This window comes from Myotis lucifugus, unplaced genomic scaffold, assembly GCF_000147115.1.
Source record: "Myotis lucifugus unplaced genomic scaffold, Myoluc2.0 scaffold_548, whole genome shotgun sequence".
Taxonomy (NCBI): domain Eukaryota; kingdom Metazoa; phylum Chordata; class Mammalia; order Chiroptera; family Vespertilionidae; genus Myotis; species Myotis lucifugus.
In genome coordinates, this window is record NW_005871596.1 from 295757 (window position 1) to 319333 (window position 23577).

At 40.7% G+C, this 23577-nt stretch overlaps 1 protein-coding gene across 6 annotated transcripts in view; it reads right to left on the bottom strand.

Moving 5' to 3' along the window:
• The window catches only part of MTDH (metadherin), a 59015-nt gene extending 35677 nt beyond the window's left edge, over positions 1-23338 (bottom strand). The window contains exons 1-3 of one of the 6 annotated variants that reach the window (XM_014446529.2): positions 22623-23338; positions 11896-11997; positions 622-672 (exon numbers count right to left, since the gene is read on the bottom strand). In XM_014446529.2, coding sequence (XP_014302015.1) covers positions 622-672; positions 11896-11997; positions 22623-23000 — 531 coding nt within the window. In that variant the 5' untranslated portion in view covers positions 23001-23338. The remainder of the gene's footprint in view (positions 1-621; positions 673-11895; positions 11998-22622) is intronic. The other 5 variants (XM_006104156.3, XM_006104160.3, XM_006104158.3 and 2 more) reach the window with 5 other exon arrangements.
• Between the last annotated feature and the right edge of the window lie 239 nt (positions 23339-23577).

A 23577-nucleotide genomic window follows, 5' to 3' on the forward strand; every position in this document is an offset into this window, starting at 1 on the left:
ACCAGTGGGTGAGGGGTGGGGGGAGGAGAGGGGGCCGTGAGGCAGCCGGGGCTGCAAGGGCCAAGCCCCTTGCACGAATTTCATGCATCAGGCCTCTAGTTGTGACTATATTTATGCATTTCAGTTTTCTATTATATTTTTGAAACTTTATTTGCTATCTTTTCATATCACTTCATATTATTATTTTTTTTAACAATTTCTTAGTGATTTCTTCCTCAGTACTTCAACTGTCCTTTCATTCTTTTATTTTCCTCTTTCATGGATGCCATGTTCTTTGGAAGCTTGCTTAGACCAAGTTGATGGCCTTTTAGGCTTCCTCCACGTGAATAGGAGTTCAATTTTTGAATAATAAGAATTACATGTCATGGGGGGGGGCATCAGGATTTTAGAGATGCTTAGGTGGGGCATGGCCAAAAAAAGGTTGGGAACCACTGGTCTAGAGAATGGGTTGGCAAACTTTTTCTATAAAAACAGTAAATATTTTAGGCTTTGTAGACCATATGATTATACACGTAGCAACCACACAACCCTGCCACTGTAGCATGAAAGTAGCCATACACAATGTATAACTGAATGAGTATGACTATGTTCCAATAAAATATTATTTAAAAAAATAGACACCTGGCTTGATTTGGAGGGTTGAAGTTTGTCAATCCCTGATCTGGAGCAGCACTGTCCAATAGAAATATAATGCACATATGTAATTTAAAATTTTCTAACAGACATGTTAAAAAGTGAAGAGAAATAGATAACATTAATTTTAATAATACATTTATCCCAACATGTCCAAAGTACTATCATTTCAAAATGTAATCATTAAAAAAAAAAAAATAAGAGTACGAGCAAGACTGCTTAAATAGCCACATGTGGCAAGTGGCTACCATACTGGACCATGCAAAACTATAGGAACTAACTAAAAGTGGTACTCCATTTTACTGATAAGAAAACCGAGGCCATAAAGACATATACATTGGCTAAGATCATAGGGTTTATTAAGTGGTAAAACTAGGACTAAAATCCAGTTCTGACTCCAGAGCCTGCTCTCACAAATACTCTTCTATTCTCTTTCTACATTTAACTCCAAATACAAATTTAATCATGCATTAAGTATGTGATTTGGGGCTAACTCACTCTGAACCCTTTTCCCCAACTGTTATTTGGGACAAAAATTCCTACTAACCTCACATAATAAGCTTCTTTTAAGGATTAAATAGATGTGAAAGCAGATTATTAACTACAGAGCAGTATACATAAGATTTTTAAAAAAAATATATTTTATTGATTTTTTACAGAGAGGAAGGGAGAGAGATAGAGAGTTAGAAACATTGATGAGAGAGAAACATCGATCAGCCGCCTCCTGCACATCTCCCACCGGGGATGTGCCCGCAACCCAGGTACATGCCCTTGACCGGAATCGAACCTGGGACCCTTCAGTCCACAGGCCGACGCTCTATCCACTGAGCCAAACCGGCTTCGGCAGATTTTTAAAGGAGGGAAACTATATAAAAAGGATAGAAATTACATTCACACTGACATACATACTGTGATTTGTCACTAAAATCTGCAAAAAAACCAAAAAATTATCTTTGTTTAGGCTTCAGTCTTGTTTGATTTTACTATTATCTTTAAAAGTAGTTAACTAAACAAGCCCTGACCGGTTTGGCTCAGTGGATAGAGCGTCGGCCTGCGGACTCAAGGGTCCCGGGTTCGATTCCGGTCAAGGGCATGTACCTTGGTTGCGGGCACATACCCGGTGGGGGGTGTGCAGGAGGCAGCTGATCGATGTTTCTCTCTCATCGATGTTTCTAACTATCCCTCTCCCTTCCTCTCTGTAAAAAATCAATAAAATATATTAAAAAAAAACTTTTAAAAGTAGTTAACTAAACAAAATATTCAGAAGAGACTTAATAACATATTATTAAAAGCTTTAAATAAACATGCATACATACTACTAATTTGCTCCAGCCATCCAACTGAAGTGAATGTCTCACTTCTGAGCAGCTCTACTACAACTAATACTTTTGAAAGAAAACCGGGAACACACGCACTCTTCTGGCTTCCTTGTTACCATAGTTCAGCCCCTAGCCCTCAACTCCAATTTGTTGTCAGGCTCCACCAAGAATCCGGGTGGATTACTAAACTAGTCTCTCCTGAATGGTCTTCAGGCAATCAAGATTTATTAAATACCTACTATGTGCCAGACACTGTTTTAGGAACTCAGTATAGAGAACTGAACAAAAGTCTCTACTTATGGGAACTGTGCTATAATCGAAAAGGATAAATAGACATGTAAATGAGATATTAGGAGAAATTCTTATCCTCAAGGGCTTCCCTCCCAATGCTCATCTCCCAATATATCTATACCAGTCCAATTAGCTAACATTCCCTACCAGCTAAGAAGTCATTAATAATATCCTATATGACACTTAAGTTCTTCAACAAATTAATCTCAACCTGTAGTCTTTTATTCACACACTAGAGGCCCGGTGCACGAATCCTCGGCCTGGCCTGCATCCTCTCGCAATCCGCGACGCCCCCAGGGATGTCGGAGAGCCAGTTTTGGCATGATCCCCGCAGGCGAGGCCCAGGGACATGCACCGGGCCTAGTATGCATATAAGATCTTTGGTTAATCTCTTCCCACCTTACTCCCTCCCCCCTTCTTTCTGAGATTCATCAGTCTGTTCCATGTATCCATGCCTGTGTGTTGAGCGTCTGCCCCCTGGTGGTCATTGTGTGTTATAGCTACCAGCCAGTTGGCTGGTTGGCAGGTAGCTTAGGCTTTTGTATATACTAGAGGCCTGGTGCACAAAAATTTGTGCACTCGATGGGTCCCTCAGCCCGGCCTATGCCCTCTTGCAGTGTGGGACCCCTCAGAGGATGTCCACCCCAGTGGGGACCCTCACCCCATGGAGGTTTGGCCAGCCTGGGTGAGGGGCTGATGGCTGTTTTCAGGCTGGCCACACCCCCTTTAGGGTGGGGGGGTCCCCACTGGGGTGCCTGGCCAGTCTGGGTGAGGGGCTGAGGGCTGTTTTCAGTCTGGCCAAGCACCCTGGCGACGTAAGCTCCCAGCCTCTCCTTTTTTTCTTTTATTCTGGGATTTATTTACCTTCTATAATTGAAACTTTGTTGCCTTTAGCGGAGGCCTGCGGAAAGCTTGGCTTCCTCCATGGCCAGGGGCAACCCACTCCTGCTTGCTCCAGCTCCGTGGCCACAGCCGGCTGAAAGCAGGTATCTGGGGTTTGTTTACCTTCTATAATTGAAACTTTGTTGCTTTCAGTGGAGCTCAGAGCTGGGCCGCAGCAGGTGGGGAAGCTTGGCTTCCTCCATCACTGGAGCAAGCAAGCTTCCTGCTAGCTCCAGCTCCGTGGCTGCCGGCCGCCATCTTGGTTGGGTTAATTTACACATAGTCGCTCTGATTGGCTGGTGGGTGTGGCTTAAGGCATAGTGAAAGTATGGTCAATTTGCATCTTTGTCTTTTATTAGTATAGGATAGATATAACCATTTGGTTCCAACAAGATTGTCACCTGGAAACATGCCTGTCTTTGCCTAAGCTGCATTGACTGTGGATTTTCTGTTAAAATAAAGTGCTGCAGCCAGGTGTAGGGTAATTTTCTTGGCCCCCTGAACCATCTATTCCCCTACTGATGTTCAGTGCACGAAATGATCTGTCTCATTATTTTTCCTTAACCCAGCTTAAGTTCCACTGCATTTGCTTTAACCATGTCACTTCCCCTTTTTCTTGCCCCTCATTATATAATTTTGAATCTTTAAATATTTAAAACTGCCATGATTTTTGCCATTTGTCACAAACTTCTTGTGACTTTCCCAATACTGTGCAGGTGTTCATAGTTTTCCTAATGATAATGTGAACTTCTTGAAGGCAAGAAAAAATTTTTTTTAATTTATTTTTTCTTTTTTTAATCCTCACCTGAGGATATTTTTCCATTAATTTTTTTTTTTCTTTTAGAGAGAGTGGAAGAGAGAGGGAAAGCCAGAGAGAAATATCAACGTGAGAGAAACACATCAATTGGTTGCTTCCTGCAGGTGCTCTGACTAAGGGGGTCAGGGGGGAGCCTGAAATCAAAGTATGTGCCCTTGATCGGAATCGAACCCGGGACCCTTTGGTCTGCAGGCCGACGTTCTATCCACTGAGCCAAACCAACTAGGGCCATTATATTTTCAATATAATCTTTAGTTTGCTTCATTTGAATGACTCATGATAGATACTGATATACAAAGATGAAGAAGAAAAAAAACCTATTCCTGAGGAAGTCTGTAGACCATCAGACATAGGCAGGGGCACAGATACAGCATGAAGCAAACTACCCTTAACCAAAAACCTCCAACATTATTTGAAATAGATGTCACTTAAAACATTAGAAGTGATTAGAAAAATCTGTTTATGAAGTAAATCTTTTCCTCACATTTTGTCTTTTCTCCATCTCATACACACAATATAGGTATTACAAAAAATTTACACTATAATCTGTCAGTGTTTCATGCTCTGTCAGTGTTTCATGCTAAATACATATGTGTATGTATGCATAAAATAAGAAAGAAAGAAAGAACTTCTGAGAGAGAATGAGTGTATAGATGTAGATGTGAACAAAACCAACTCCATATCTGTGTCCTGGATTTCATTTCCTTTTTAAGTTTCATGCTGTGACCTCTGACTAACGTCATTGTTCTTAACAAGCAGCATATCAAAGCCTTCTAGTTGATGATTATCTGTGTTCCTTAAAATGTAGCCATAATATTTTTGTGAGCAACAGCCAGAATCGCATGACAACTGAGATAAATATCAAACTGGTAACAGTATCGAGTTTAAGCAACCATCTATCACAAGGCTACCAGGAGGCATGGCCCTTTTGTCTTTTCAATCATGAGAACACAAATTATATTATAAAAAAAGTACTGTACAGGGTTTGGTAGTGAAGAATAATTTGTGCAAAACTGCTGAGCCATCTGTTCACTTTGGCCCAATCTTCCCCTAGTAAACTACCCTAACATAAATTCTGGTATATTCTATGAAGTTGTTGCCTTCATCTTAAGCAAAGTAGAATTATATTCCTATTTCAAAAATCTTCCTTGATGATTTCAATTTTGGGTAACCAATGTCTAATTAGATCTGTTTAAATCAGGGTTGGGCAACATCCAGCCCGTAGGCCGTATAAGACCCTTGAAATCATTTGGTCTGGTCCTGCCAAAGCATTAGGGGTGAATTAATTAAATGTTTGATCAAATATAGCAGGCTAATTTTTAAGTTGATAATTTTGTATGGCCCTTGAATGTTGTTATATCCAAATGGCCCTGGAAGAAAAAAGGTTCCCCACCCCCTGTTTAAATCACCTTAACCTCATGATGATGAGGCTGACAGGGTTCTTGTAGAAATACTAATGCCTACTCTTTTTCTAGTTGTTTACTTGAATTATTATCATCTGCAATCTGTAGCTTCTGGGTAGATTGTTTACTAAAAGTTTAGTTTAAACTGGGTAATATAATCAATTAACCCATGGAATTGAGCACACATATGTTGCAATCTGTCAGGATATGCTATAAGCAAAGAACCAATGAGTACTTTTTCAACTGTAACTCCCCATTCTTCTCGGAATCCCTCCCAAATAGTGTCTTACTGCCCCATCTAACATCCGAAATGAGGGTTTCGATGACTAGTCACATATAAGATGAGTAAAGCTTACTTTGCTTTTTCAATATAAAACTAAGTACACCTAGAAAGTCTTATATATATTTTTTCCTTCATCCCAATGGATCTTCCTGTATACTCCACTTTGGAGACCAGGGTCCTAAAAGCACATGCTAAAGTAGTTCTAAGACCAAGAGTAATTTGTTCTCAAATTCATAGAACTTAAAATATCACAAAATTTAAAGCTGGTCATCAAAGAAAACACACAAAAATGACTTCCATAATTAAGCTCATCCTTTACCTTTAGCTTCTTAACATGAATGAATATTCCTAAGACTAGACCAGTGATGGCGAACCTATGACACGCGTGTCAGAGGTGACACGCAAACTCATTTTTTTGGTTGATTTTTCTTTGTTAAATGGCATTTAAATATATAAAATAAATATAAAAAATATAAATCTTTGTTTTACTATGGTTGCAAATATCAAAAAATTTCTATATGTGACACGGCACCAGAGTTAAGTTAGGGTTTTTCAAAATGCTGACATGCCGAGCTCAAAAGGTTCGCCATCACTGACGTAGAGGGTATTATGTTAAGTGAAATAAGTCAGTTAGAGAAAGACAAATACCATATGATTTCACTTATATGTGGAATCTAAAGAACAAAATTAATAAACAAAATTCAAACAGACTCATAGATATAGAGAACAGACCGATCGTTTCCAGAAGGAAGGAGTTGAGGGACTGGGTGAAAAAAGTGAAGGGAATAAGAAGTACAAATTGGTAGTTACAAAACAGTCATGGGGATGTAAAGTACAACATAGGAAATGTAGTCTATAACAATGTAATAACGATGTATGATGCCAGGTGGTATTGGAAATATTGAGGGAACACTTTGTTAAGTATATGTTTGTCTACCTGAAACTAATCTGTATATATAAAAGGCTAATATGCAAAGTGTCCCCTCAGGAGTTCGACTGGGAGATTAGGAGTTCGATTGCTCACTATGATGTGCACTGACCACCAGGGGGTGGCGCAGAACAAAGGAAGGCCCTGGCCAGCAGGTGGGGAAGGAAGGCCCCGATTGGCCCTGATCGCCGGCCAGGCCTAGGGACCCTACTGGTGCACAAATTTCATGCACCGGGCCTCTAGTACAAAATATTATTGAATGTACTGTACCTGAAAAATTAAAAACAAACAAACACAAAAACTGGCTACATACACATAAATATGTAATTGGAAAAGGGAGGAATATTTGAATAGTTTTTTCAAATAATTGTGATATTATTTGACATTACAAAGATTAGTGGTTGCCAAGAGCTGGGGCTAAGGAGAAAAGGGAAAATGGGGAGCAACAGCAAATGGAGACAAGATTTCTTTCTGGGAAGAGGAAAATGTTCAAAAATTAGAGATTGTGGTGATAGCTGCACAACTGCAAATACACTAAAATTGTGCACTTAAAAAGTAAATTTTATTACCATAAAACATCTAAAAATAAAGGTGTTTAACAAAAAAGAAAAATAACCAATGTGTCTAGAGTTTAGAGAGGGCAAGAAATAAACAAAGAAATTTGAACCACAGGCAGGGCCTTTAGGTTATGGTCAGATTGTGGAGTAAAAGCAATAGAAAGTCATGAAGGATTTTAGGTTGAAAAAGAACAAAGTATTACACCAAAACCTGTCAGTTGGTAGTTTCTTAAAAATTGTTGCAATGTGGAATCTCAGACTGCATCAACAAACTTTCCATACTCTATTACATTAATATCCATTGGTCTATCTTGCACTTTGAATGAATCTTTTCAACTTGCCTGAGTTTGTAATATGCAAGCATTGGTCATTTGGAAAATATTGGTTCATTGAGTATATATACATCTCCCAAAATGTTAAAACGTTCCATTACGCACAATATTTTTTTTCTTTTTTCTTTTTAGTATTTTATTGATTTTTTACAGAGAGGAAGGGAGAGGGATAGAGAGTTAGAAACATCGACAAGAGAAACATCGATCAGCTGCCTCCTGCACATCCCCTACTGGGGATGTGCCCACAACCAAGGTACATGCCCTTAACCGGAGTCGAACCTGGGACCCTTCAGTTCACAGGCCGATGCTCTATCCACACTGAGCCAAACCGGTTAGGGCACAATATTTTTTGAAAAATCACATTTGTTAATATCATAACTGATCTCATCAGAAATTCTTTAAGTACTGGTATGTTGTCAAGTTCATGGTGGTGGATATAAATTTTCCAAATTTCTAATTTTCACTTGGCAACAAATCATTTTATCATTTGTAACAAATACTATCAGTTGTTTGAAGTGACAGGATTGTCTTGATTATTTTTGAGAAAATGTCTGCAAATATCCAAGTCTAAATAGCCATGGCTTATCAGTTGTCCTTTCAAGTAAAAGTGAAGTAACATAATGAAGCTGCTAATCCTGCTTGCAACTTAATTGTACAAATGTTTTTTTCAGTACCCAGCATACTTTGTACATACTTCCCATTTCATCATATAGAATAATTAAAAGCAAGTATTCAAAGGTCAAGATTTGTAAAACTAATAATTATTTTCAATGCATCATCAAGGACACTCTTAAGTGAAACTGGCATTTATTTCTTTTTACTATAAGTGGATTGCAGTAAAGCAAACCACTATTAGTAGTTTGATGTCACTGCCTTGATTTGTGCTAAGGAGTCAGCAGTTTCATCCATTATTGCTTTTGCACCATTAGTGCAAATATCAAAATAAAAAAGGCAAATAATGTCTAAATTATTATAAAAACTAGAGGCCCAATGCACGAAATTCGTGCAAGAGTAGGCCTTCTTTCCCCCGGCTGCCAACACTGGCTTCCTGCTGGCACCCGGGACCCCAGCTTCCCTCCAGTTGCCGGCACCCGGGACCCAGGCCTCCCTCACCCGGGACCCAGGCCTCCCTCACAGAGGGAGGCCCCGCCCACCCACTGCAGTCCGTTGGTGGCCTGGGCCTCCCTCTGCAGGGCGATCATGGGGCGATGGCCAGGCCCCTGAACAATTGCATTGCACCTGCGTTGGCTGGCCTGGCACCAGTGGGTGTCATAGTGTGGTCCCGATGGTCATCCGGATGGTTGTTCTGCTGTTCGGCTGTTTGGTTGATTTGCATATTACGCTTTTATTATGTAGGATAGTTTTGTTTTCTGTGACCCCCTTCTCAGGAGTCCATAGACCACACTTACAACTGCTGCCTCAGGAAGATTGAGGAGTATTACTTATTAGCTTTGTGATCTTGGGCAATTCACTAAACTTTTTAATGAGCTGAAAAAAAAAATTACCCCCCTCATCAAGTTGTTAATCAGGGTTAATACAGATGAAAGCATTTTGTACACCATACAGCATCAAAATAACGTAAGAGCTCATGAATACATATAATGAATGATATCAGTATTTTAGTGGAAACCACCGACATTATCCTGAACAACCTTATGGAGACCACATTTTATATATTTTTGCTTCTGCTGTTTCTGCTTCTAGCAATCTTTATACTTTTATCTTAATTCAGACCCTTACAAACACAGATGTAAGAATTATTTGTTAATCATACATGTTGTGCCAGGCTTTACATCCTGATACACCCAAAATCTGTAAGTAAGATTTTTCTATCCCCACTCCACCCTGAGTAGTCAAACTTGTCTAGGGCTTTCCCTGGAGTATGTCTGAATATGTTCTTTTGACTCAGCTGAATAATGTCTGATTGTGTTCATTTGTTTCTCTCTCCTGCCAAAATTGGTCTTACCCCTTATACTTACTGAAATACCATCCCCATCCTTAAGAGTCCAATTAGTCAATCTTTTGGATACTCAGATAGGATAATCTAACTCCTCTGAATACCTGACACTCGGTGCCTTGTTACCTGATCTCTCTCTTGTGCTTGTTTTCCTTAATTAGACAGCAATCTCTCTGAGGGTAAGTACATCTTACATTTCTCTTTATTCCCCTTCAGCATCTAATAGCACAACGCATTCAGCCTGGATCATGGCCCTATGTGTACTCTGCTGTATCAATGAAGCATCGACCTTCATATCCAAATAAAGACCTTTACAGAGCCAAGATCTATAACTCTTGTCATATGTAACTTTCAGACAACGTTTTATCTATGAACCTTACTCAACTGATAGGATAAAGTGTTCACTATCACAGCTTAGAGTGCAATTATTTACTGTCTCGGCAAATTGTACTCCTCAAAGTGCCCAAGATGTGGCTCTGAGAGAAAAACAAATATACAATAATGTATATTATGATAAATAAGTAGATCTAAGATAGTTTGTTTACAAAGAAAAATATGAAGTCTAGAAATATCACTTATTTTAAACACACAAAAATATAGTGCAATAGCATTAAAAACTACCTGAAACGAGTCTCACTTGGACTGAACCAAGTTAAAAAGCATAAATTCAAGATTCAAGATGATCAACAGAAACACTAGCCATGAGTTGTAGCATTTATTATGCAAAAAGTGAAAAAAATAGGCAACCAACCCAAAGTAGAAGCTTTGTACTGAAAGAGCAACAGCAACTGAGAGGAGGTACTGTCAAATGATTAAAAAGTGCATGGGCTCTCATATCAGAATGAGTGGGATTCAAATCCTAGTTCAGAAACTATGAAATTAGTGAAACCACAAAATCCTTCTATGCCTCAGAGCCCTTATCTTACAAAATGGGCAATTATTATCTACAGGCTGTGGATCAGAAATAATACAGAGCAGTAAAAAGCACAGACTTTGTAGTCAGATGGGTCTGGGTTAGAACGAACTATACTTTTACTAGCTTAGGGTAATTTAAGCCTCAGGTTTCTTATTTGTAAGATAGGTGTAATACTGCCGCCTCAGTGCTCTTGTGAGGATACATAAAGCAATGTGTATAACTATTCTATAAAGTCTTAAAAGTACACCCAATAAATGCTCAATAACTCGTCCCTACCAGATATATGTAAATATATTCACACATATACATATACCTCACCTTACACAATGCCTGCCATATTATAGATACTTAACAAATGTCAACTGTTATAATTATTTCCTATCACAAATTTCAGAATATAAACTTCAAACTGGTTTTACATCTGATACATCCAATCTATATATGATTAATCAATCAGAGTTAAATGGTAGTTCATTAATTAGTCCAATTACAAATTTTCCAAAATAATTCAGAGTGGAAGCAGGGGTAAAGATAAAATGCTTATTAGTAGAGAGAAAGCCCAGAAACAAGGAAACACTAAATGGGAGAAGGATAATTCCATATTAAGCATAGAAACTATTCATGGTATAAAGCAGGGGTGGGCAAACTTTTTGACTCGAGGGCCACAATGGGTTCTTAAACTGGACCGGAGGGCCGGAACAAAAGCATGGATGGGGTGTTTGTGTGAACTAATATAAATTCAAAGTAAACATCATTACATAAAAGGGTACGGTCTTTTTTTTTTTTTTTTTTTTTAGTTTTATTCATTTCAAGCGGGCCGTAGTTTGCCCACAGCTGGTATAAAGTCACAATCCCTAAATTGTATGCTTATTTGTTAATACAATCATTTACTATTTATTTTCTCCCAAAGACAAAGTTAGACATAAATGTAATTCTTTCCCACAACTACCCTTCATATTAAGCCATCCTACCTGCAGCTATCTTAGCCCTGGGCCAATTTCACTAGGTTACAGGGGGAGAATTGATTTCATCAGTTCTTCAGTTATTTTGAAAATGCAAGCATTAAGAAACTGTAGCAACTATTTCATTTCACTATGCTACAGAGCTGGAGCTGCACTCTGGTTCTTAGAAATCAGTTACCTATCTGTAATTGTTTTTTCTGAGAAGGAGTTATGCATGTACAGGGTTAATAAAAAATGGAGAGGGGGAGTACCAAAAGGAATTAAATGGAACATCTTTCTTCCACAATAGAAGGAAACACTGTTAACAGTTTCTTGTACATTTTGCCTATTCACAAACTAAATTAAGTAAATAAAATGGTCAGTTCTAACACTGGCAACTGTAAAATAAATGCACTATTAACAAAGGTAATACAATTTTGTTTTCAAATAAGAGGTATATTACATATCTGGAACCTTCACCACCTATCCATCCGCTTTGATAAATTTAGATCTTTGGTTTTCCTTGAAGAGGGAGTGGGTAATATATATAATTTTGTGAAAAAGAAAAGCATAATTTTTTTTACATGTCACTCTATTTAGAGCCTTGCATCTAATTTTATATGCTCCCAAACTTACCTTTTCATTTTTCTTATCTGTCTCTAATGGCTGCTTTGCTGTTACACTTCGAGGAGTTCGGACAACTTCCTCCTCAGCCACTTCAACAGTCCGCCCATTTGGCTGCATAAGGAACAGAAAAAGATGCTTGTTATCAAATTGCTTGGCAGATCAAACCAAAGATTTATACTCAGAAAAAAGAATATACTACAAATTCTTCCCCCAACCCAAATTAAAAAGATTTCTGCCTGGCCGTAGGGATTCAGTTGGCTGAGTGTTGGTTGAGTGTGCACGGAAAGGTTGCTGGTTCGATTTCCAGTCAGGGCACATCCTGGGTCTCGGGTTTGATTCCCCCGTTGGGGCATGTATGGAAGGCAACTGATTGATGTTTCTCTCTCACATGGATGTTTCTTTCTCTCTCTAAGCATGTCCTTGGGTCAGGATTAAAAAAAACAAAAAACGTTTTTGTATAGCCATGTTATCTAATACTTGATGGACCATTTACTAACCCAGTAACTGTGTTTTATACTATAACAATAAACTTATACACAAAATTCTGTACCACAAATCTATTTTCTGACCTCACCCATGTATCAGTCCCTTGAACAAAAAATAATGGCATGAAAGCAGGAAAAAGAACTCAACTGTATTTGCACTCTGACCGCTATGCATCTGTGTAGTCTCAGAATATTTCACGCATTATCCTTTTTTTACATCTTATTTCTACATCTATAAAATGATAGGTCTGATCCATTCTAAAGCCACCCAACTTTTTCAGTAAGAGGCCAGACAGAGCCATAGATGACACATAAATGAATGAGTATGACTATGTCCCCACAAAACATAGGCGGAGGGCCAGAACTGGTCCATGGACTATACTTTGTTGGCCTCTATATTAGGTAATCTCTAATGTCCCCTGTAATTCTATAATCTAATGGTGCTACTGTTCTGGGATTAGAAGCTTTTACAGCCCTAGCTGGTTTGGCTCAGTGGATAGAGCGTCAACTTGTGGACTGAAGGGTCCTGGGTTTGATCCCGGTCAAGGGCACATGCCTTGGTTGTGGGCTTGATCCTCAGTAGGGGACGTGCAGGAGGCATCCAACCAATGATTCTCTCTCATCATTGATGTTTCTATCTCTCTCTCCCTCTCCCTTCCTCTCTGAAATCAAGAAAAATACATATTTTTTTTTTAAAAAGCAGCTTTTACAAACCCACTGCCATAGCTTAAAAAGGCTACTTCAGCTTTCCTGACACCCCTAAAATAAAATGATAGCACTTAAGAGGTGTTCATGAATAGAATTAAGTATGTAAATACCAATTTTGGCTTCTAATCATAATCACTAGGTTTTTGTTTTGTTTTTTTTGTTTTTAAATAGCATTTCTGAGCCCACTCTTCCCTATTTAAATTCAGGAATTTGAAGAATGGGACCCAGGTATCTAACTCTTCTTTCTGGGTACTACTACTTTTTTCACTTGCCCATTCTCCTCATATTCAAAACAGTAAGTTAGTAAATCAATATATTAGTTTTAATTGCTTTATTTCCAGTTCTTCAGAATAGACTTCTATCAGATTACTAATTATAGCAGAGCTATACTCAAAAAACACAACATGAATGTTCAGTTTCTATAATGTGACATTATCTGCATTTGTAGGAAATTATCAGGAACTAGAGGCCCAGTGCATGAATTCGTGCACCAGTGGGGTCCCTCAGCGTGGCCTGCGGGATCGGGCTGAAACTGGCTCTCCAACATCCCCTGAGCGGTCCTGGATTGTGAGAAGGCGCAGGCCAGGCCGAGGGACCCCACTGGTGCACAATCAGGGCTGGGGAGGGACTGTGGGAGGGCTCCAGGGCGTGTCCGGCCCATCTCACTCAGTCCCAATTGGCTGGACCCCAGCAGCAAGCTAACCTACCAGTCTGAGCGTCTGCCCCCTGGTGGTCAGTGCACGTCATAGTGAGTGGTTGAGCAATCTTAGCATATTACGCTTTGATTGGTTGAACAGATGACCAGCCAACTGGACACTTAGCATATTAGGCTTTTATTATATAGGCTATGCAGTTGGAAAAAGAGAGCCCATTAATATTCTAAAGCCCAATTTATAAGATTCCCAAAGACTTATAGCAGAAAAATCAAAACAAAAGCTGTCTTTTAGCTGATTAAATTCCTAATTAATCCAAATTTAATCTGCTGGGTCTTAAGCAACATTAATAAAAGCCCTTGGATTTTAGAGTCTTCTTTTGGAGGAAAGCCAATTCTTCAATTGTTTACAAGGTACTCTGAGTGGTAAAAACTCTTTGTGTGTGTGTTACCCATTTAAATCTTGGCTACCACAATCAGACAGACAGAAAGCATGAGTGAGGACCCTTTTTTTTGCATCTGCACTGGAATCTAAGCACCAGACAGTAACTGCTTCAGGTCTGTCAAATAGATGCATTTTAAACAACTTGTTAAAGTCAGACAGCTAATGCCACAACCAGGTCTCCTCACTCTTCCTTCTAATTTTCTTCTGTGCTCTTTTGCCATTTTAATGCTGCCTCTTCTAATCTCTGAGTATATGTATGTGGGAAGGTGTGGGAATTGGGAGGAGAGGCAGTGCACAAAGAAAGGTAAGAAGCTCCAAAAAGGAGTTTGGACTTAGAGCCATATCCACATCAGGAATATAAAACTATAATTCTGCTTCCCAATATTACCATCTTACTTGTCAATTTTCATGCTATTTCTTAGTTCATACTATCCTCTCTAGCCAAGCCTACATTTTCTGATTTCTTGTTCTATGCAAGCCTTGCCAACTGAACTGTCTTGCAGCTCCAATTGAAGTTTCCCATCTCTTTTACTGGCAGCTCACAAAGCTTACATCTGCAAACACTTCATTTAACTAATCCCTTCAGGAAACTCTTCATCGTAGTCACTTATATAGCACCTCCATTTTACTCATGACAGTGACTGCACTGAGTCATTTAAATTTACTTACTAACTGCTAAAAGGTGAGAAATTAGGTGGTTAAAAACTATCTTAACCTATTAAAATATTCAATGCAATTCCTTTGAGAAAAACTGTGAACACTGTTCTTTCAGCCTCCCAGGTAAAAGATGAAACAATCTTTCCTTTTAAACAAATATACGAAGTCTGAGGTCCTCAATCAGTGAAAAGCAGTGGGAACAGTTTCCATTTCATAGGCTCTGGAATGATAGGCAAGCCAAACCCTGTGCCAATTTTACTTCCTTCTTTGCAACATCAACTTATGTAAAGGTTATAACAGTAGCGGTTCTCTCTGGTTTATGCAGATATCCCAATTTTTCAATAGCCCTTGGGCTTTATATAGCTCTCATAATTACTGGGATTCCATAAGTCATCAGCAACTCCCCACAATGGTTGACACCATAATAAGCCTCCTATCCCAAGAGTAAAGTCAACAGAATTCTCCGGTAGCAGGAAAAAGGACACAGCATAGTGGTGGAGCCTCTCCTATTCATTGGCAACATTAACCTGTCCTTTTATTCTGCCACTAACTGGTTAAGAAGGCCTTGTCCTGGAAAATTATTAACCATATTTAAATTAGCATATCCCCAAATGAAAGCATATTATGTGAATCTGCTCACATGAAAAGCAACTAATTGCAAAACAACACTTCAAATACAATGTGACTGCCAATTGAGGTTTTATTTTCTCTGATCATGGAGCCTTAAAATATATGGTGTTTGTACAGATTAACCATTACACACGCCTCTCATTGTACCTAGTTTTAAAATTTTTTGAAAACTGAGGTGCTCCCCTCTAGGGCCAACCAAAGTTAATTTCATAGCACACAATCTACATTTTATTTTATATATGTGTTTTAGTTGATTTCAGAGAGGAAGGGAGAGGGACAGAAACAATAATGATGAGAAACATTAACGATGAGAATCATTGATCAGCTGCCTCCTGCACGCCCCCTACTGAGGACTGAGCCCACAACTTGGGCATGTGCCCTTGACTGGAATGGACACCAGGACCCTTTAGTCAGCAGGCTGACGCTCTATCCACTGAGCCAAACCGGTGAAGGCCACAATCTATATTTTAAATGAGACCACCTAAGAATGTCTTTCAAATATGGTAAAATCAACCAGTAACAAAAAAATACCATTTCTTATATGGATAAACTCCAGTTTTAAGTACATAAATACCAGGCACTGGGCTAGGGACCCTCAGGGAACAAAGACATATGACAGAAATTTGCCTTCCAGGAGTTTGACAGTTCAGACTAAAAAGAGATTCTTAATAGACTTATACTCCATTTGAGCAGCCTTTACAATATTTGTTAAACTGGTTCTATATTGCAAAAGAATCTATATCTACGGTAAGCATACATAAGTTTTAACATTTGATGTCTAAAATGAAACCATTCAAATCCTGTTTCAAAGGAGGCCTACTACTAGTATATGGTGACAGAAGATGATTTGACTTTGGGTGGTTGGGCACACAAGTGCAATATACTGATCTTGCATCATAGAAATGTACACTTGAAGCCTATATGATCCTATTAAACAATGCCACCCCAATTACTTTAATTTTTAAAAATTCTACTTTCACTTAGTCATGTAAATTTTATTTCTAGCCACAAAACATAAAATCCATTGACTTCAAATTACTTGGAAACTTCTTAAGTTTAGAAATTAGAAGGGCAGTCTACCAACTACCAAAAAAAAAAAAAAGGCACATGATAAAACTATGTGTTTTAGCGTTGCACAAACCTGGGATTAAGGCCCAGCTTCTACATTTAATCACTGTGATTGTAAGCATTTTCTTTGACTTAACCCTCAATTTCATCATTTGTAAATATGAAGAAAATATGTACTTGTCTTATATAGGTTTCTTGTGAAAATGATAGTAAATAGGAGAACATATGAAAGTATAATTTGTTTAAGAAACAGTTTCTTCCCTTCAATATCCTTTCCTCTCCAAAGCTCTGATGGCCCATATCCTTATCCTCATGTTCCAGCATTCAGCTCATTTTTCATACTAACAAGCTCTAAACAAATGTTAAGTCCTGATGGTCAAGAGGGCCGAAAACGGTACATGTATCCTTCAGGCCCAATGCTCTGGACAAATTCTTTTGGGAAGTTAACAGAATACAAATGATAAGTAAATATAGCTTTTCAGAGGCTAGAAATAGTTCAGGCTTGCTCTAGAGCAGTGGTTCTCAACCTTCCTAATGCCGAGACCCTTTAATACAGTTCCTCATGTTGTGGTGACCCCCAATTTCATTGTTACAAATTGAACATAATTAAAGCATAGTCATTAATCACAAAAACAATGTCATTATATATGTGTTTTCTGATGGTCTTAGGCGACCCCTGTGAAGGGATCGTTCGACCCCCCAAAGGGGTCGCGACCCACAGGTTGAGAACCGCTGCTCTAAAGACAGTAATAAAATGTTATCGTTCTTTTTTTAAAAAACAGCTTGTAGTTTCATCATTTACTAAGAAAATTACATAAATTTCACTTGTGTCCATTCACTTACTACCTAGTAAGTGAACACGATAGAGTACAGTAAACCCTGGACCTCAATTTAACTGACAAAATTTCAGATCTGCATGTCATATGTGAAAATTAACACCCTGTTAATTTTAAAATGCTTTTATCCAAGACTTTGCTTATAAGTAAACTAATGGGTTATTTTCTGTTATTAATTCACTTATTTTAAACAAATTTTAGCAAATAGGCCACATGTGGAAAGGAACACTGTAGTAATTTCACTAACATAAATAAATATCTCATATCTACAACTATATAGTCTGCTTACTTAACTTATTTTTATTGATTTCAGAGAGAGGAAGTGAGAGAATCATCAATGATGAATCATAGGTCGATGCTCAACCATTGACCCACACCAGCCAAATGAGATGTTATTTTAACTACTCTGGTTCAACATTTAGTTCAACAAATAATTATCAAAGGCCATTCATTATATGCCAGGCATATTAATCTAGTGGAGGGAAAAGATCCCAAAAAAGTAAATGGATAAATAAATAATTTACAAACTGTGAATAACTATAATAAAGGTAACATACAAGGGGTTTAGACAGAAAATAGAAGGGGATGCCTATTTCAAACAGGGTGATCAGAAAAGGATTTTCTGGGGAGGTGAGCTCTAAGGGTTGATAAAAAGAGTGGGACAAGATTGTTCTACAAGTGTTAATCATAACTCAAGTAAAAGCACTGGGTTGTGAAAATGTTTGAAGAACTGAAAAAAGATCACTATAGTTGGAGGTAGCAAATGAGAGGAAACTAACGCAAAATCAGCTTACGAAGAAAAGGAGATACTAGGCCATAAACAAAAGTAGTTTAGATTTAAAATGCAAAAGCTACTGAAATGTTGGTTTTAGACAAGATCAGGTGATTTGTTTTTAAAAAGACTCCTTACTAGGCTGTTGAGAAAGGACTGGAGGCAGTCAACAGAAGCTACTTGTAAGCTAAGGTGGCAGTAAAATAAGTAGATTGAATATATATTTTGGAGGTAAAATTGATGGTACTTGCTGATGGATTAAATTATGAGAAGAAGACACAAGGATGTGGGGAAATGGGAAGAATCAAGAATGATTCTGAGTTTTGGCAGGAAATTATGTTTTGGAGATGTTAAACTTTGAGACAAATGTCAGATTTCCAATTGGAGATACCAAGTATATATCTAGACATTAGGTTCGAAGATGAGAGGAATGGCCCAGTTACAAATAATGACTAATATACAGTTGATCCCCATAATCCGTGGATTCCATACAGGCAAATTTGCCTACTCACTAAAATTTATTCCTAACCCCAATATTTGAGGTGCTTTCCTGATCATTTTGTGGACACACAGAGAGCATAAAAAAAATCTGAGTCGCCCCACAGGCAACACTCTGCCTTTTGGTTTTAGCTTTCATGAAATACAAAAAATAAACACATGAAAAAGACTAACTCTAACTGGGGAGCTAGGAAAGGCTTTATAGTAGAAGTAGCACTGTAGTTGGGCCTTTTTGAAGGATAGGTAGAAATTGGTAGAGACACAAGAAGAAGGACCTTTTAATAGACGAAAATAATATAAATAAAGAGATGCAGAAGTCTAGCTAATGGTCATTCCTGTGGGGTAATGGTAAGAGATGAGGCAGATCATGAAGAGGCTTGAGTGCCATGACATAGGCTGGATTTTATTCAAAAGGTGATGGGGAAACTACTGAAAAGATGTGAACAGGAAAGTCACATGATTACAGTTGGGCTTTAAAAAATTTAACTGACACGAGTGGGTACAATGGATTGGCAACAGAAACCGAAAGCAGGAAAACTAGTTAGGATCTGTTAGGACAATCCAAGCAAAAAGTAACAAAGCCCAACTATAGGGTAGTAGCAGTGATACTGGAAAAGAAATAATAACTATAAAAGATATCACACACTATTAGAATGATCTATTGGCTGTAGATAGATGGACCTTACAAAATTTTAGCCCAATAAGGCAAAAAGACAGTTCATATGACTGTTTACCAGGCATGAGGAATAGGAATAATTGTTAAAGACCAGTTATCTGAGATCTTACATCCATCTAAGTAATTGCTCAGATTAAGTCAAATTCTTACTGAGTGCCTGTTTAATACATTGAGCTAGGTGTCATGGAAAATGCATGTAAGATAACAATGATTTCCAAAAATACCAAGAACTAAGCCTAGTGAAAAGTGCCACCCCCGTCACTTTTAAATAAACTGCAATTCATGCCATAAAAGACCTATGGTAAGATATTAGAAGATAAAAACCAACCTAATATAAGAATTAAAAAACAACAACACCACTTATGACTCTAAAAATAAAAACAACCTACTAGAAATAAATTTTGAAAATTTGTGTTGCAAAATTTGGAGGGATTTAAGAGAAAACTAAAAATAATGGGGGGAAAAGGAAGAAAATAAAACTATGGTTTACATAACTGAATCCACTTGAATAAGTGTATCCTAAAATGCCTATCAGAATGACACAGTAATAAAGAAATGGATAAGATTAAATCTGAGTGAATTTAGAAACCTCTTAATGCTATACAGTTCTTATGAGCCTATTCCAGTGAGTGATTTTTAGACTAACAGGCAAGGATTTACCATGGGAGCTTGTTAAAAATGCAGATTTCCTGGACCCATTCAGAAATTTTGAATTTACAAGATCTGTAGAGAGGCTCAGGAGTCTACAAATGTTAACAAGCATTCAAAACGACCCTACTACAAGTAGTCAGGGGTTAACACTTTGAGGAATCCTGCAGTATTTTAACTTAACTAAGACCTTGAATTTATAAACAAGATAAGCTAAACAGAGCAAGGTTAAATGCCTTACTCAAGTTTAGATTCCCCATCTCTGCCAGGCTGACAGAGTTGGGCCATTGCTGTTTCTTCAGCCTCTCCCACTATCCTGCTCCTCTGTGACTATGTCTTTCATTTCCACCTGGGCCCACAATGGGGTTGCATTGTTAATTTTTCTAAGTATATCTTTTTCCACAACTGGAGTAAAAAGTTCCCTAGGGAGAAGCTGAGCTTTTACTTTTGTATCCCCTTCCCGGTGAAATATGAATACTGTATTCCTTTTTACAGGAATTTGCAGAGCATCCTGCTTTTCTCCAAAGTGTATGAGTACTAAAAAAAAAAAAAAAAAAGGCAATTTGTACTTCTTAGCCCTACAAAGCAGTGTTTTCTAACTGTGGGTCATGTCTCATACATGTGACATGTGACAATTTAGTGGGTCACAAATATCATTAAAGAAAAACAAACAGGTTAGATATGTGTATGGGAGGGTACTGTAATATAAAGATATTTCTTATTGTAGGTTGCAGTCAAAAAGGTTTGAAAGCCACAAGTTTGTAAATGTTGACAAACTCCAACACACATTTTTACCATTAAATAGACAAAGATACTTTCTCATCTAATTAACATTCAACCATTTGTTTTTTTCTTCCCATTCTCCACTCCCCAACGCTAATAGATTTGTTTACTCATTCCCCTTCCTTAATTTAAATGAAAAGGGGAAGGGATAAGCCCTAGGTCTGAGGAGCATTTTCCACAGGAGTCTGTTCTTCAGATGAGTCATCTGAGTGTCATGATGCACTTCAGATGGGCTCTTGGAGCACCTGTCTCTCGATTCAAGTCTAGTCTATCTGCAATTTTAGGCGCCCCAAACAGGGCTTTGAAATTTTCACAATCCGCTTCATCCACACAGGGATGAGGCTTATTAATACATGTGGTGTTTTTTCCCCCCAAGATCCTCTTTCTTCATCTTGGGGCCAGGTTCTCTATTTCCACCATAACCTTACTTTCTGGTAATCCTTGATATTCTCGACAAATTTAAATATAGCTACATATGCTCCAAATAAGTACTATTTTCTCTTCTATTACTTAAAGTTAGTATCCCTACTGAGTTGTACCCCTTTCTAGACAATGTATCTGGCATTCTCTTAATCAGCACGCAAAATGTTAATATTTATCTAGGCCTAATAATGCCCTGTGACTTGTCAAGTCTCTAATGCATCCTTATTCTTTGTACTATTATAACTTTCGTTTGCATTCAAATCCCACTTCCTCTAATAACTTTCCTAAATTCTTCCCATGGAATTCAGTCTCCCACCCTCCAAGCCTCATTAACACTGCTCACACACAGCACCTATCCGTTTATGCAACACTGGAGTTACGAGTCTGTCTCCTACACCAGTCTCCATGATTGGCTCTAAAACCTCAATGTATACCTCCTACTGTCCACCAAACACCAGAGTAAATTTCACAGAGGCGGCCCTTGGCTTCATTGACTTTATTGCACTGGAAAGGCGAAGAGCTTAATTCAGTGGATCTAAAAATAGGCTAAGGAGCGGGTTCTAGTTCTGCACACCCTTCCTACTCTACTGCTCAGCTGTATTTTTTTTTTTAAAGTAAAACGATGCAACATTTAGTGGAAGAACCACGGGGAAATGGCAATAACGGACGCAGAAACAAAACCCGAGGCGCGATAAAACCGGGGGTGATGGATGATGCTCCCTGCCTTTCTGCACGTGGTCCGGGCCATCGGAGCCCGGAAACCTGTCAGCCGGCACCATTCTGCGCCGTCATCCCCGGCTACTCTCTCTCGAACCCTCCCGCGCCACTTTGCTCAACTTGCCTCCGCTGTCTCCCGGGGCCACGTCCCCCGCAAAGTACATCGGACGACCGACTCCCTCTCTCGCCTGGCTCCTGCCCCGGCCCCCACCGGCCGCAGGCACAGGAGTGAGCGTGGGCAACCATTTCCCTTTGAACAGTTCCTGCTAAAATGGAAGCGCCTAGACCCGGGCACCTTTCATCCCCGCCAGCCCCGTCGTTTCTGGGTCACCGTATTTATTCCCTCCCGTGGCCGCTGTCACAACGTGACTCCAACTAGACGTCGTCTTCCGGGCGCAGACGTCCCACCAGGTCCCACCGCCGCCCGAGGGTCCCAGGACGCGCGCAGCCGACCCGCAGGCCTCGGGGTTCCCGAAACGGCTCGACCCCCGGGCTGTTGCATGGAAACGTACCCCGGACCGTCCAACTCCCTTCCTCGAGGCTGTCTGACCCACCCGTCCGACGCTTCCCTAGTTTCCCCCATGCCCCCTCCCCCCCAAGTAACGTGCCCACCGACCGCCGCCTCCCGGGGAGACAGACCCGCGTCCGGCTCGCTACCGGCCCACCTCTTCCTTTTCCAGTCCCGGCTGGAGCGGGAAGCCCCTCCCCCTGCTCGTCCCGCCGCTCCTCCCGACTTACTTTGGGCTTCTCGGGCAATTTCTTGCGATTCTTCTTCTTCTGCTCGTCGCCCCGGAGACTCTTGAGCAGGGCCAGGTCGTCGGGGGCCGAGGCCGGCGCGGCCGCCTCCTCCCGCCGGCGGGGCGGGCTCCTCCGCTTCTTGCGGGCGCCGGCGCACGCCGCGGCCCAGCCGTAGCCCAGCAGGCAGAGCAGCAGCAGCCCGAGCGCGCCCGTGCCCACCAGGATCACCCAGCCCGGGTACCGCTTCGGCTCCAGCCCCAGGTCGAGGCCCAGCTCGGTGCGCAGGAAGCCCAGGCCGACCGAGAGCATTTCTCGCAGCCGCGCCGAGCCCTCCTCGGCCTGTCGGGCCAGCTCGTCCTGCCAGCTCCGTGCAGCCATCTTCCCTCCCGTCAGAGGGACTCGAGGGATGACGCTGGGGCGCACGACGCCGCGGGAGACTCAAGGGAAGCGAGAAAGGGCCGGGCCGACGGCCTCAGGCCGAGCGCATCGCAGCCGCCCCTCGCGCCGGAGCCGGGGATCGGCCGTTGACGCCGCCGGGAGGGGAGGGGGGGCTCCCAGCTCCCCCCTCGTCAGCCTCGCTCCGCCACCGCCGGGAGGAGGGGGCGGCGGAGGGAGTGTCTCCAGTGGCGGCCGCTAAGCGGCGTCCGGGCGCCAGTGCCAGGCCGGGCTGACCTCCCTCGGCGGAACAATGGCGGCTTCGGCCGCGATCCAGCCGCGCGCGCCCGGGCGGCGGGCGAGGGGCGCGGGTCACGTGGGAGGCGGTGGGCGGGGCGGTGTGACGTAGGCGCGGGCGGGGCGGGGCGTGAGCCGCTGGGCGAGGGCGCGACTGTGGCTGTTCGCGGCGCCTCTTTCGAGCCCGGCGGAGGCGTCGGGCTCGGGGACCGGTGACGGACGGTTGGCCCAGGCGGGTTAACTGGAGGAAGCCTTCGCGGGTGGCTGGTGGCTCGGCGCTGGG